Source organism: Mus pahari, chromosome 5 (genome assembly GCF_900095145.1).
Source record: "Mus pahari chromosome 5, PAHARI_EIJ_v1.1, whole genome shotgun sequence".
Taxonomy (NCBI): domain Eukaryota; kingdom Metazoa; phylum Chordata; class Mammalia; order Rodentia; family Muridae; genus Mus; species Mus pahari.
The window spans coordinates 3,937,203-3,953,881 of NC_034594.1; the positions used below are offsets into that span (position 1 = coordinate 3,937,203).

At 37.9% G+C, this 16,679-nt stretch overlaps 1 protein-coding gene across 28 annotated transcripts in view; it reads right to left on the minus strand.

Moving 5' to 3' along the window:
• The window catches only part of Rims1 (regulating synaptic membrane exocytosis 1), a 480,520-nt gene that overhangs the window by 78,626 nt on the left and 385,215 nt on the right, over positions 1-16,679 (minus strand). For 23 of the 28 annotated variants that reach the window (XM_029538265.1, XM_029538267.1, XM_029538272.1 and 20 more), the window contains one exon: positions 11,233-11,399. The exons of the other annotated variants lie outside the window; for them this stretch is intronic. In XM_029538265.1, the coding sequence (XP_029394125.1) occupies positions 11,233-11,399 (167 nt within the window). The remainder of the gene's footprint in view (positions 1-11,232; positions 11,400-16,679) is intronic. 28 annotated transcript variants of the gene reach the window in all.

Sequence of the window (16,679 nt, forward strand, 5' to 3'; positions counted from 1 at the left end):
GATGTGGATGTGGATGTGGATGTGGATGTGGATGTGGATGTGGATGTGGATGTGGATGTGGATGTGGATGTGGATGTAGATGTAGATGTAGATGTAGATGTAGATGTAGATGTAGATGTAGATATAGATATAGATATAGATATAGATATAGATATAGATATAGATATAGATATAGATATCAGTGGCTAAAAACATGTACTGCTTTTCTAGATGACCTGAGTTCAGCTTGAAGAATGCTTGTTAGGAATCTCACCACCACCTAAACTCTAGCTCCCAGGACTCTGAAGCCTATGGCCATGCAGAGATACACACATACACATTATTTAAAATAATAATAAATCTTTTTGAAAAATAAAAATTTATCAGTAATATGTATTTCTTACTTTTTCCAATTTTAACTTACCTCTAAATAATTAATGAATATAAAGAAAATGTTATAAAATTTTTATGTAATTAAAACCTCACAAAATATGAACACACAGCCATAGAAAAGGTAAGGATTAAAAATATTAGAAAACATAATAAACTAACTGTAGTCCTAGAATGGAAAGCTAGGCAGAAAATGAAAATGCCAACATCCAAGACATGTTATGTATATAACAGTAGCTACACACTTTGATGTATATAACAGTAGCTACACACCTATAATGTATATAACTGTAACTACACACTTATGTATATAGTAGTAACTACACATTTAGGATGTATGTAAGAGTAGCTACATACTTAGGATATATATAAAAGTAGCTATACACTTAGCATATGTATAACAGTAGCTACAGTCTAAGAAGTATATATCGGTAGCCACACATTTAGGATGTATATAACAGTAACTACAAACTTAGGATGTTTGCAACAGTAACTATGTACTTATGATGTATATAACAGTAGCTACACATTAAGGATGTGTATAATATACCTAAACTCTTAGAATGTAAATAATGGTAGCTACACTCTTAGAAAATATATGAAAGTAGCTACGCACTTAGGATGTATATAACAGTAGCTACACTCGTAGGAAGTACATATCAGTAGCTACACACTTAGGATGTAACAGTAGCTACAAACTTGTGAACTTAGAACAGATAACATTTTAAGACTTCGTGGACAGACACTAAAGAATCAGAAAGAAATCCAGTAGTTGACAATGGAGCATTCAATGTGCTAATTGAGGGGTAAAATTCTCCTCAAGTCAATTTGCATACTTACATTTTAAAGAACATATACCTACGTAAGGATACATTTTAAAAATGTATACTTATTTTAATGTATGTATATATATATATGTAGGGTAAAAAAGGCACAAAAAACGGTATGATGCTTCAATCAGAGAGTCAGACTGAAGCAAGGAGATGAGCCCTGTGGTATTGGTCAGTAATGACTCTAGCAAGCTATGTGGACTATGATCATGGAAGACAGGGACATAACTATGAGATGAAGGAACTGTTGGCCACACAATGGCTGAAGCTTGATAATGATTTGGCAAAGCAGAGAACTGCCTCTGGGATCGTTGGATGCTGGTGCAGGTCACATGCAAGGGGGTTACGTTGGATATGGGCTATAGAGATCCAGCTAGTGTGGTCATAATTGACATGCTTGATCGCAGGTCATGAACATTTATTATTATCAATACCTTATGTTTATTTTAACTACTATGTTATAAATTAATAGAATCTTTTTGGGGTTAAATGGAGAAAAATAGTCTGTAACTTGTGCCTCTGGCTCTCACACGCTCTCATTCTGCAGGTCATATGAGTTTAACAGGCTGCAATTCCTTTCTATTTCCAAATGTTATTACTAATGATTCCATTATAGCAATAATGATGTCGTACATAATTTATTTATTAGAATATCTAGCACAATAGCCGGGAGTTAGAGAAGTACGTGCCTCACAAGCATGGGGACCCAAGTTTAATCCCCAGCATTCACACTGAAACATGCATGTGTGTGCTTCTAATCCCGCTGTGGTGTGGGGGCACAGAGACCCCTGCAAATAGCTGGTCATCAGGAATAGCCAAACCTTATGCCTTAGGTCTCAATGACAAACCTTGTCTCAAAAATCAATGTGGGTGACTCCTGAGGAATAAAACCTTAAGTTAGGGCCTGTACTCTGCTGGCATATGTATAAACTAGCAGCTGCCCCCAACCCTCACACACACATAAGAGCCGACAACATGTACACTCACACACAAACACATGAAAATCTACCACAAAAGCATACTTAATGAACAGCAATTTAAAAACACATATGGAAATATAGCCTTTGTGGATGAAGGCACAAATTAAGAACATGAGAGATGAAAAGGCAAATATTTAGGTAGCAATGATTCTCAATGAAACAATAACAATGTAACCATTCCAAATAACAGGTAAGTACCTGAATAAACAGGAGTTTTTTGCCCAGTATTTGATGGTGATAATGAGTTCATTCCTGGGAGTTATTTAAACAGCGAGCTTCCAATGATATAATGTAGTATATTAAGCAATTATTGACTATGGAAATATATAAGATCACTTTCACAGGACAAGAACATTTCTTTAAGGGTTACTTTCTTAATGATTTTTCCTAGATATAATCATCACAAGAATCAACTATATTAAAGGATGTTCAAAGCCACACCAAATAACAGCAGGATAACTAGTTTTAGGAAAACCTCAAAGCAAAAATAAATGACTTCAAGGACCTATGAGGGGGTATATTTCTATCAAAATTGTTAAGTTATAATGTAGTTATAAAATTACTATTTACAGTTATTTTCTAAAAATTAGCACTAGTCACTGTGGTAGTTTGTGTGTTTGAACACTTGGGAAGACTATGGGTTCTGTGCACAGTGGAGCCTTACTGGAGGAAGGATGCTGCTGGAGAGGGCTTAGAGATCTACAGCCAAGCCTTACGTCTTTTCAGGTTCATCCATTCACATGTGTTCTCATTTTCTCTCTCTTCCCCTCCCTCCCTCCCTCCCTCCCTCCTGCCTCTCTCTGTGTGCCTCTCCCTTCCCTTCCTTTCCTTTCTCTTTATCTCTCTCCCTCCCAACCTGCTTTCTTTTCTTTCTTTCTCCCTCCATCCCTCTCTTATTCTCTTTGTCTCCCTCTCTCCCACCTTCCCTTCCTTTCTCTCTTTCTTTCTCTTTCTTTCTTTCTTTCTTTCTTTCTTTCTTTCTTTCTTTCTTTCTTTCTTTCTTTCTTTCTTTCTTTCTTTCTCTCTCTCTCTCTTTCTTCCTTCCTTCCTTCCCTCCCTCTCCTCCCCTCCCTCCCTTTCTCTCTGTCTCCCTCTCCCTCCTTCCTTCTGTCCATCTGTCTCTCCTCCCCTCCCTCCCTTTCTCTCTCTTGTTCTCTGTTTCCCATGTACTGATAAAATGTTATCACTCTGCTTCCTGGTAGGACCACTTCCTGCTCCTGCTGCCAGGCCTTTTTTCCCCCATGGTGGATTGGATCCCTGTAGACATGTTAGCCAAAATAAACCATTTCTTTTTCTACTAAGTTGCTTTATTTCAGAGTGTTAAATCACAGTAATGAAGAAAAATAATCAATGCAGCTACTAAGATCTAATTGCCATTTCCACAAACAACCTTATCCTGATAAGCTATTCCTGATTCATTTCAAGGTTGGGAAACTTTGTTAATTGCGACTGACTCCTTTGTTTTCCACCTAATAAAGTCACTAACATTACAGAATTTAACAAGACACAAATTGATTAACCTATCAAACTGGTAGAATACAAAGGTAACATGGGAGCCAAGAGACTGGATTTAAATATAACATCTCTGCTTTGCTTCAAAATATGCATTAAAGTACTCACTCTAGGAAGAACAACAATATCAACCAACCAGACCCCTCAAAGCTCCCAAGATTAGACCATCAATCAAAGAGCACACATGGAGAGACCCATGGCTCTAGCTGCATATGTAGCAGAAGATGGCCTTGTCGGTCATCAGTGGGAAGGGAACCCCTTACTCCTGTGGAGGTTCAATGTGGTGAAGTGGGAGTGGGTGGGTGGGTGGGGCAGCAGCCTCACAGAAAGGGGGGGGGGATGGGATAGGAGGTTTGTGGAAGGGAAACCAGAAAGTGGGATAACATTTGAAATGTAAATAAATAAAATAACCAATAAAATAAATACCCTATCCAGGACAATAATCTATCCCCCCCCAAACATTCTGTAGCTGTTTGTCCTCAAGACTTCTGCTATCTAATTCATATGTCAGCAATATTTTTGATACTATATGTCTTGGCATAATTACTTAGGCAAGTGGCATGGATGATGCACTCATGGGCTTGTGAAGAATGGTACAAAGGATTATTAATGTTTTTATTACAAAGGTATGGTGGTTTTAAAGAGAGGATGGGATAGTCTTTCCATGTTACCCATAGCTTCAATCTACTACCAGGGGATACATTCATTAATAACTTCTCAGCCTAGAACTGTTAAAACCAAGTAGGAAGACCGGCATTGTGGCGCATGCCTTTAATCCCAGCACTTAAGAGGCAGGCAGATTTCTGAGTTCAAGGCCAGCCTGGTCTACAAAGTGAGTTCCAGGACAGCCAGGGCTATACAGAGAAGCCCTGTCTTGAAAAAAACAAACAAAAAAACAAAACAAGTAGGAAGACTGAAATATCAAGTAAAGAGCTTTTTTCCTGGTGTGCCCTGTCCAGTATTTTCCCTGTACAGGCTCATCTTCTTCTTGTCATCTAAATGCTTATCGGTGTATTTTCTAGCTTAGTAAGTTTTGTGTGTCAAAGTATAGCAACCGGACATATACATTTAATTCTGAATTCCTAGAGGAAAATAAAAGTCCCTCCTCCTCACTCATTCTTAAGTACATTTCATGCCAGTAGGCACCACAACTGAAAGCCCAAAAAGTCTCATTTATTTATGAGATATTTAAAACACTGAAGATTGTTTCAGTTAAATTCATGTCTCAACCAAGTTTAAAATCCTAAGAAATCTTCATTTCATTTCCATAAAAAATAAAAAGAATCTATTATGGTAAAAGGGAATTTTGAAATAATATTTGTAACTGTTTTGTAAGCATAACTGTAGTGACTTCTAAAAAGATATCAATGCTTTTGTTAATGTTAATGAAATAATTAAAATAAATTAATTAAAGCATATTCATTTGAAAAGCCACAGATGACTAAAACAACATTTTCCACTTACATGCTTCCTGACATCAAAAGTTCAATTTTTTTGTAAACGTATAGTTCCAAGATGGCCATCTGTCCAAGTACAGGCAATACGTGGTTTTAAATCTTTTTAAACTTTTACAAGCTTATTGTAAAATAACTGCTTTCAGTGGAAATAAAAATTGCTCTTTCAGAAATGGATAATACAAGAACAAATATTTATTTGCATCAGACTGTCCTTTTGTCTGATTTTTAAAATCCTTCTTGCAAAGAGACATCAACTTTGGTAAAGCTGGGAGAAAACAGACTACAACATTTTCTGTTATAGAATCATTAATTTTGACAAACTTTCTAAAATTCTGTCATGTGTGTAAGTGCCATATGCTAGCTGATTGTACCAATAAAGAGAGGGGACATGAATACAGGGATATAAAGGATTAAAGGTGAATAGTGGATCTGGAATGTCTACATTTGGTTGGGAGATTGGGAGGCCAGGGTGTTGGTGGGAATATCTGGAGGGATAAATAACACGAAAGACCTCTTGTAAAAATCTTACATAAATATCATAAAAGCTTCCTCAAGTATAAATATGCATACATATTAAGAGTTAAAAACAGGAAAAAAAAAGAGTTAAAATGGGGTTATCACACAGGGAGGTGACAATGCCTACTAGACACACAGGCTAACATGTCAAATGCCCAGTGATAGGAATGAATTATCTCTTTTGGAGCTAATGCCCAGTGAGACTCCCAAACTTTACAGTGTATTGCTTAGATTATTCATTATCTCCTAGAAAATGAAGGTAAGACCCCATTGCTGAAGTCATCACATACTTGAGTCATAGAACATACAGAAAGTAAGATGGCATTAACTTGGATGCTTCATAGCTATTGGCTAGCTTGCCTCGTGCTAGAAGATGCTATTCACACTAATGGGGGAGCAAAAGGGAGCGCTCCTCATCCATAGAGTTGCAGCTATAGACTGACAGAAGCAATAATGGCTGGCCTGCCACACCCACTGCTTGCAATAAGTGGCACAAATATCTGAGAGCAACGTTTTTTTTTTTCTTTTTTCTTTTTTTAAAGCTGTATCCTACAAGATGAAACCTATAACTAGCATTATTACTGGACCATAAACCCCTGGCTATGCAGGTCACAGTTCCTAGGGAGAAACTACCCTTATTCTGCTAAATGGACATAGAATTAAACCAACGTGTATTGACGTATCATTATAACTAGGAATGCATCTCTTAACCCTCATCAGAGAAGCTTCTATCTGCAGTTGATGGTGATCAACATGGAGACTCCCAAGTGGCCAAAGTGCAGAGAATAAGGAACTGGAGGATGTTGAACCCTAAAGAGGACATCATGCTTCCTATATCATTATCTCCTTCAAAGGCTCAGGGGTCACTGTGGACGAGAGGAGGTAAAGAGTGTGGGTTCCATAGATGGTGAATGATTACACAGGAACAACGCCATCCACAAACAGCAGAGCAGGGCACATATGAACTCGCAGCAGCTGTGACAGCATGCAGGGGACTTGTGGAAGCTGAAGTCAGGCACAGCCTCAGGCATGGAGAGGTGAGTGTGCAGAAAGTCTCACTCTGCCTGAGGACTATTAGCAATTGATTACAGAGGGGAGAGGGAAAGCCAGTTCTCTTTAAGAACACAGCCTCTGGTAAGTCAATCATATTCCATTGGAAGGTTACCCATACAATAGTATATGGGAAGCCTTAAGTGGGTTTGATGAGTGAAAAATGAGAGAGTTAGGTATGGAAGGAAAGTGAATCTGGGTGGAGTTGGGAAACACATCATATGAAAGTATCAAAAATAATTAAAACTATGAAATCATGTGACACCTGAGAACAACTTTAATATTATGTCATATTTACTTTTAAAGTTTCTATTACAGAAATGACTAAAATTTGTCTGGCTCGAATGAAAGGGATATATGATAAAGAGGAAGATCAAGAACTTGGAAACTACGAATTTCTGGATTCCACTATATGTATCCTCTTCTGTGTTTCTGGACTCACAGGTGTGTATATGGGAGGGTAGAAGCTAAAGTTAATATCTAGTATTTTCCTCAATCACTCTCCACTTTAAAAAAGATTAATTTTTTTTATTATTTTAATTATTTGTCTGGGTATGTGTCTCTGTTGGCACATGCCTGTAGATAGTTACTCGCGAAGGTGATGGACACAAGTGGCTAGGAGGCGCTTGACCTAGGTGCTGGGAACAGAACTCACATCTTCTGCAAGAGTCTGAAGCATCCTTAACTGCCTCCTCACCTCTCCATTCATTCTGCCTTCTCTTCTAAGATTATTCACGGACCCTGGGGCTTGTTGATTTGACTGTACTTGATGGTCAATGAAACCCAGCGGTCGTCCTATTTCTACTGTCCCAGTTCCAATCACAAGAATGCTTTGCTGCATCCATATTTTTGGTAGCTTCAGAGCATCCCCAGTCATGACCTCATGATTGAGCCATCAACTCAGTAATATACTCATCCCTATTATAAATTACCACACACTGAGATATACACCATCCATATATTGAGTTCAGACAAAGAATCTTCTTGGAGAAGTTAGGTCCCATGAAACCTCCAAATACTAAGTGCAAGCAGAATACATCAGAGGTGCTGCCACCCAAAGCCTCCCTTCCTTGATGCCGATATTTGGTACATTACAGGTAGATTCTGTCTTGTTGAAGCATCTCCACTTTTGTGAACAATTTGTAGCTTTTCTACACATTTTAATTACATCTGTAAAACGTTATTTACCCTAAAACAAATACTGCAATCTGGTTTCTTTTCTTTCTGTAGCTTTCCGGGAAAGTGAAATTGAAGATCTAAACTTTGCTTGGCATAGTTTTGAACATATTATTTAGTCTATCAAGAGAGGACAACAAGAGCACTTCAAACTGAGTGCCCTGGAAGGGGACATGTCTGGGGAAGGAGCCGTCTCTTTCCATTCACGTCCAGTTGTCTAATTATCAACTGACAAAATGCCATGACCCAAAAACAAGCAAAGAAGAAAGGGTATAGTCATGTTACACTCCCAGGTCCCAATCTATCACTGCAGAAAATCAGGACAGGTATACAAGCAGGACTTGACCAAGCAGGTAGGCCTGACAGAGGTCATGGAGGGTGCTGCTTACTGGTGTGCACACATGGCTTGCTCAGCCTGCTTTCTTACAGATCCTAGGACGACCAGCCCAGGGATGGCACCACCCACATTGGGCTGGGCCCTCCAACCCTTGATCACATTTGAGAAAATGTCTTAGAGTTGAAGCTCATGGAGGTATTTTATCCACTGAGATTTCCTCCTTCCTGATGATTCTAGCTTGTGTCAAGTTGACATACATCATACTGGAAATGCAACAGCCAGATTTTAGAAAACATTGGTATTTTATGTGACAACCTTATTGTATTATCTAAGAAAGTAAGGCCAGGTTATATGATGTCTGTGTATAGAACCTCCTGACAAAATTAGATACTAGGGTGAATTTTAGGGCAGTAAATTGAATTTAATAAATTCTATAATGTCCTCTGAATCATTTGGTTGATTCCCCACATCGGGATCATCTGAGGCAACACATAAGAAACCACAATTTACCTCAGAATGACAGGAGATGTCCACAGGCACCCAGACGGAAAGACTTGTGTTCATGTCTTAGGCAAAATAATAAGGGCCCTGAGTTCTGTCTGGTCCTTTTACATAATAGGAGCTAAAAGGGTTGCTGCTAAATATATTCTATCGCTGAAACTGTTCAGCTTTGTCCCTTTGCTCAATAGTGGTTTTGAATATTTAGGATTAAGGGAAGAATAAACAGTCACCATGCAGTTCCCAGAGGAAGTGGTGGAGACCCTGTATGCCCCGCTAACTCTACACTAGTTAGCCACGGCTTTCTGTTGCAAACTAACTCATCTCAAGCTGTTAGTAGAGGGTTGATATTGACAGCAAAGAGCTCCATGGCATAGTGGTGTGTGTGTGTGTGTGTGTGTGTGTGTACCTCCATATGTGTGTGAGTGCATGTGTGTGTGTCTTAATTATTTTCATTTTATTTTATGAGTATGGTGTTTTTGCCTGCACCAGTTCTTGTGCACTACATACGGAGATCAGTAGAGGCCATCACATCCCAAGGAACTAGAATTACAATCTTCTCCAGATGTTGGGGATTGAAATCTGGTCCCACGGAAGAGTAGCCAGTGCTCTTCATCTGTGATCCAGCCTCATACGTATTTTGTATTTACATAGTTATGTATGGAGGGTAATATACATGAAAGGTTTCCTAGATTGAGTGTGTCAGAAGATTTTGCTCCTTCCCATGTATCTTTTTCTGTATTCCACTGTGTTATCAACTCTAAGATCCACAACAAAGAAAGGTGCCTAGCACAAAACTGGGATTAAAGCAGGTCTCTTCATAGCTGAAGGGGAAACTTACTTTTAGCTACCAGAGGAGTAACATAGTTTAGATAATTCACTTACATGAATAAAACCCCAGCTATTACAGGCTTCACCTATAGAGCAGGGGAGGGGTGGAACAGGAAACTTGTGGGACATGGGTTGCCAGGAAGAAAGTCTGATGTGGGCTGTTGAGAAGTCCTCTCTCTCTACCAGGTTCATAACGGAAAACCCACGAGTCCAAGGGAACAGACTTTCTACTTGGCGCTTTTACCGACTGTACAGTTAAACATGAAGTTTTTCCATAAGGTTGGAATCTCCCCCACAGAAGAGCACTGGCTCCAATGCACTAACATGTCCTTCAACCTGGGTCTCCTTGTGGGAAATCACAGACTCTTGTTAAGCTGCCTAAAGTTGCTTCACCTTTTCTCCAATCTCCCTAAGATCAGTGACATTACTGATTCCAAGAAAATGGTTCTTCCCCACAGCACAGAAGCAAGGGAGGTGGAAGTCAAAGATGACAACGTAGGGTACAATTTACTGTGCACCACAATGTGGAATTTAGAGTATCAGAAATTTATTTGTTCTCATTTTTAGCATTCATATTTGAGTGGAAAGCCCTTCCATTCCTCAGATTTCTTCTGTAAATTTCTGTTTCCAGAAATAAGATAATATCAACTGCCAAGTGAGGCAGCTCAGGCTGGACGGCACCTGAATGGCTGAAGTTCTTTATATTTAACTTTCTACAGGGTGTTGGTTATGCAAAAACCAAAGAACACCTGGTGACATAATGGTGTACGTGTTTTACAACTTACACAATCTGCATCATGGGTGTACAAATTGTTCTCATATACAATATTCTCTGCCTTAAATGTAGACCCATTATTATCACATAGGAGAAAAAAAGCCAAAACAAAAGAATTTAAAAAAAACTAAAATAAAACAAATCTATAGTCTTTGGGAAAATAAAATACACATGCCATACAAGTATGTGGAAATGCATGACATATACATGCATATGTAAACACACAGTCATATTCACTTATTGGCTAGGCTTGTACACTATGATCATGTGGATGAATATTTATGATGGATACTATCCAGAACAACAATATGAACTAACCAGTACCCCCAGAGCTCGTGTCTCTAGCTGCATATGTAGCAGAAATGGCCTAGTCGGCCATCATTGGGAAGAGAGGCCCCTTGGTCTTGCAAGCTTTATATTCCCCAGTACAGGGGAACTCCAGGCCCAAGAAGTGGTAGTGGGTGGGTAGGGGAGCAGGGCGGGGGGAGGGNATAGGGGACTTTTGGGATAGGATTTGAAATGTAAATGAAGAAAATATCTAATAAAAAATTTAAAAGCCACCAAAATATTTGTTAATGCAATCTTTTAAAGGAAAGCCTTTCTAACTGGACTAAAAGACACTCTACTGATCGTATCACATTGTAAGGACCCCTGGGATCTCAACTGTGAGCAATTAAGGTGATGATAACAGTAATAAGCTTAAGTTTGCAGGAAATAGTATCAAATATCCTGTCAGTGTTTCTATAGAGTGTGTAGTGCACACTCATCCTGCCCCATTGTTATGGTGAGGTGTTTTGATTACACAATCTATACTATTATCTCCAAAGAATGTTCTGGAAGGTAGATGCATTTCATACGAAGGATATAGATCCAGTTAACAGAGACAGCATTGCCAACTCACCTGATCCTACCCCTGGGGCGCTCAGACTGCTCTGACATAAAGCTTGTGCTGCTGAGGCGTGAGGTACTGCTGGCTCTGGAAATGGCGGACACATCACTGACATCACTATCTGATGACTTGGCAGACGCGTTATCACAGCTTCTGTACTGATCTTTATGTATGTTGTACTAAGGATTAAACACAAGAAAGGATGAGCTCCATCATCAGGTCACGGAACCTTGAGGTTAATGACTGCTTTACCTAAAGGAAATCAAAGATATCTCTGTCAAGGAGAGCAGGGAGGTTGATGGCCAGGGAAGCATTCATATTATAGATGGATCACAAATAAAACCCAACACCCTTTTAATGATGAGGTATGTCTTATAAACAGTGAACGAGCACTTGTAGTGCTTGCATGGAAAAAGTCGAGGAAAAATTAGCTGAACATGCTTAAAACCTGAAACTGTATTACTAATTTTTTTTTGAATTTACATCTCATCATTTCTTATCACGAATAACATTAAATTTTGCACATTTCTAAGACTTTGGATAAAATAAGCCTATTTTATTTCATGCAGATTTATTAGGGGGGTTATTCAGTTTGTTTTTCCAACTCAGCTTTTATTGTCCTATTGGAGTGGACCATACAGTGAATATACAATGCTATCACTACAAAGAGTGTCATGTTTTTCTAAATACAAATAATTTAAGTAATTGTTTTCTCTGCTAACACAAGGAAAGAACTATACTCAATTATATAAAATAAAATATTACTATCCCTATTATGTCCTACTAAGCAGGTTAACTTTAGATCTGTGAGCAATAAGGGAATAAAGTGTTTCTTAATCATTAGGAAAGCCTCAATGCTTCATAGCATGCATCTTGATTAATTTTAACGGTCTTTCTCAAATGTAGCACAGAAGTGAATTCTTTTCCCGAGTGAGTATGTGTGTGGAAATAAAAATTTTAAAGTAATTTCCCAGGGTTTATTTTCTAATCCTTTATTTAAGGGAATTTTCCCTTAAAATATGTTAGTTTAAATTATTTCCCTCTTCTGTATATGAATTTGCCAAAGAATTTTGTATCAGGAAAACAATATACACTTACTGGTATATCTATAAAATTAATTTTCCTAAAGTTTTAGCACAATGATTTTTATCTTTGAAAGCTGTCACATATGCTATTAAGTCTGGAGCCGTACTCATATCTAGTCGTAAATTTGTATGACTCATGTATAGTGCAATGTGGTTTGTCGGTCCACTCATAGGCTAAGTCATATCAGATGCAATGATTCTGTCCAACCCGATTCACTTCATTCAGAACCATTTCTAATTTACTGGTGTGTGGGGAAATGGAGTAGAATCTGACCCTAATACTTGCAGTGTATCAAATGAGATTCCAAGCTTCAAACCACATGTGACCAAGGATGTGTTATATATTTGTCATATCTACCACTATTAAAAGGAGAAATAAGTAGCATCCAACACCCCGAGAGTCTCTCCCAGTGTACTGCATGCTCTTTCATGATTTCATCAACTGGAACAAATTGCTGGCAATAATGGGACAGTTTTATGAAGGTTTGTGAGCATAAAAGGCAACTTTTAATTAATGAAATCTCTCTTTTCTATATGTCATCACTATCCCAGTCTGTGTGATTAGATACATTTATTCTTCCAGAAAAAATTATGTGAATGTCCCTCTATATGTTACCATACTGGGATATGTAGCAATTTCCATATAATTTCACCCACATTAACTGAAGGAAATGAAAGACTGTATCTTTACTTTCTATTACTATTTTGTTTACTGACTTTCAAAAACTTGTTAACCTTTGAAATAATCTGTTTTTTCCATCTAGCATGATTTGTTAAATGCTCTTTTTAATAATTTAGTCAAAACACATTTCTTATACTGTGAAGAATGAAATACCCTCAGGTGGAATTTATTCAGTCGTCCTGCAGGGAAAGGAGTCACGTTCAGAAGGAAGGTTCTAATGATAGGGTCCCTGTTTTTAGAAGCTGGTAGTAATAAACACTGTAGCTATCTCTACCAAGCATCACCAAACTCCTGACTGCAGCCCCAGGATGACAGAAACAAGGGTCCTTTTATAAATGACAGTCTACGTGGGACTTTGTCCTCCAGTTATGGCTTCTACCCATCCTGGGCCTTTAATTCCAATTAACATCACATGGAAAAGCATGGAGATGCATTTCACAGATTCCAAAACAGCCATGCCAGAATGAATTTCTCACTCTGGATGAAGAACAGGACAATTTAATCCTTTAAAGAAAGACCAGGCTCATATATCCTCATTGAAATAGCTCCGCTGGGAGAACATTAGACTGAAGAAAGATCAGGCTTAAAAACAGATCTCAGGATCACATTTATTTGGTAATCTTTTAGCCAGAAAAACAAAATCTAATTTTGTTGGTAAATAAAACTATTTTGGGAACGGTTACCTAATTTCTCTCACAGAAGAATTTTCAACTATTTCATCAAATTTATTAGTATTGAATTTTAATTACTTGTGCATAAATATCATAAAGGAAAAAGTCCAAAATTTAATATATACCACATTTATGAAAGTACTGGCACTCTTTTGTAGCAATGAAAGTCACTTGCATAATAAAATATTTTGGGTAAATAGAGAACTTGCCTCTAAAAATATTTGAACTAGTTGAAACAGCTATTACCCACCACTGCTCATTGATATCAATGACTTTTTATTTATGAAAAATAATTTCATTGAAAACTTCATTAGAAACACTGGCATAGAATATACAAACATTTTTGTTATAGAAATATGAAATTTTATTTGGTACACAAAATGGAAAAAGACTGATAACTGTTATTTTGATTTTCCTAGTTTCATTCCTAACACTCAAACATCTTTAAGCTACATCTCTGACTGCTGTCACACTTATTGGTAGTACAGCTATAACTGGAGCCTATCATTCCATTATTGAAAATAAAAGGACATTATTTGGAAGTCAAGTTTTCATGTTTCCTCTCCCATGCAGACAGAAATTTAGATGTGCATTTCATATTTATATTTATATACATTCATATGCCTCATATGTAAGTGCATGAAAACACAAAGGGGCTCCTTGGGGAGAAAGAAGGAGGCAGATGTGGAGAGACATAGAAGAGTGCGGGTACTGTTCGTGAATGTACCTGTGTGATGAGGTTACAGAGAAACACATTTAGAAATTAAGTTAAATATTAATAAAAATGAAAGTAATCGCTTCTTAAATTTTTTGTAACTATGTGCATCTCTTTGTGTCGATGTGTGGGTATGTGCAGGTATCACAGGTACCACTGAAGGTCAGAGGTATTCCCCACACCCACACCCCTGAGATGGATCACAGGCAACTGCAAACTGCCCAAAGTGGAGGCTGGGAATCAACCGTGGGTTCCCTGCAAAAACAGTAGCAACTGCAGAAAGTAACTACTGAGTCACCCCAGGCTTTTTTAAAAAAGATATTCAAATTCGATGAAAACAGGAAAGGGGGTGACTACACAAATAACAGAAAAGCATTAATATGTAAATGTAAATGAAAGCCATTGAGAATGCAAGGCTTGTCCTCAGGCTAGATTCAAGTGTACACTTGACGATGTCCTAGAATCTAGTTGTGTCTAAGCCTCAAGTAACTCTGTGATGCATGGACTCTACTAATTTTGGTAAATGAAATCTGTTTCTTTGGGCAGTGGTTAGGTTGAAATAGGATATTTTTCACATGAATTGTGTGTGTGTGTGTGTGTGTGTGTGTGTATTCACAGGCATGCAAGCCTGTGGAAGTCAGAGGACAACTTGTGGAAGTTGGGTTTTTTCCCCTCCACCAATAGGTTCTGGAAACTGAGGGCTGATCCTTAGACGTGGCGCCTTTACTCAATGAGCAATTTCACTGACACTTAAAAAAATGATTGATGTTCTTCCAAGGTCTAATCTGGTTTGTAAAGAGAGTGTGGCACCTCTCCAGCAGGGTAGGTTAGCTGCTTTACAAGAACACTGCTGCTTTAGACTTGTGCAACAGCTCTTTGCACAAATTTTCCTGATGATCTGATTGGACTCCTAGCTCACAACACCTCCAACACCCCCAAAGGCTTTTGATAGTTTACACCAATTCTTTATGTATCTCGTCCTTGTTTCCCATTCTGGTCCCTCACCCTTTGACAGCCTATTGGAATTTTGGAAGAAGACTAACGAATCAAGAAAGAATTTTTGGATTGACTGAAGCATTGGTCCTAAGAAGAAATTTCAACTCACCAAACTTAACTGTGAGGAGAAAAAAAAACTATCCTGATAATCATCCTGCCTTAATGCTCTTAGTGAATCTGTGGGATAAGCAGCAAAGGCCATGATGGTATTCACAAAGACTAGTGTGCTGCTGGTCAGCTGGGAACATCACTGTAAGGCGAAGGAAGACAGATGGGCACAGCTGGAGTCAGCTACTCTATAGGAAGTCAAGGTTTCTGCTTAACCCAAGTGCCAGACTGTATCTTTGCACTGATTTTACTTTTTAAAAGGCTCCTGGAAGCCTTTGAGGGCTTGTATCCCTGAATCTCATGCGTCTTCTCTAACTGATGAATTTTTAGGCTTCTGCGTCTAAAGTGTAATGTGGTGCACTGTATCCAATTGTGAATATTAGGGGGGATAAGCCATACTTTATTGTTGCCTTTACAGTTGGTAACAACTACTGGCTATCTTGCTCTACATGGAGCAAACTTGATTATTTAAAAATGGTAACTTTGAGGCTCTATTTTAAGCACAGTACACTGATTTGATATAGGTTGTACTTACTTCGATTTCTAATAGGTCCCTACTTCTAGAAAGACTTCCTGATGTAAAATTATAACCAAGTAGAGCCTAATGTTATATGGAGAAACAGCTCAAAATAAACAAGATAATGTATGCAAATGTTTTCCATACAATATAGGGTTGTATATTTTAATTAAATATTAGATACTAGTGTTTATGGATGTCTAGTATATTCTTAGAAAATAATACTGAAATGTAAGTTAAATGCTCATTGGAACTTCAACCCTCTTATTAAAGATTAAAACATCATGTATTTTTTAACCAAAGACAAATAAATAAGCAAAACTATCACATTATATGGCTTTTGTCATTAATTCAATAGTCCATATCACATAAAATATATTTAATACTCTAAATTAAAATACTACTATTTCATCAACAAGTGAGCTCATAGACACTGCTCACTTTTGCAAAGGTAGCTAAGGACATTGTTTCCTCATTGGAATGACTATGAAATGTAATAAATCATATCTCCATAATGTAACTTCTGAAATTATAAAGGTGTGGAAAATTCGTGTCAAGTATCAGGAACAACTATGATGAAGCCTACCAGTTACAGACAATGTCAGTTACGCAGCTCAGCACTCACTAATTCTGTGCCACACACACACACACACACACACACACACACACACACACACACACACAC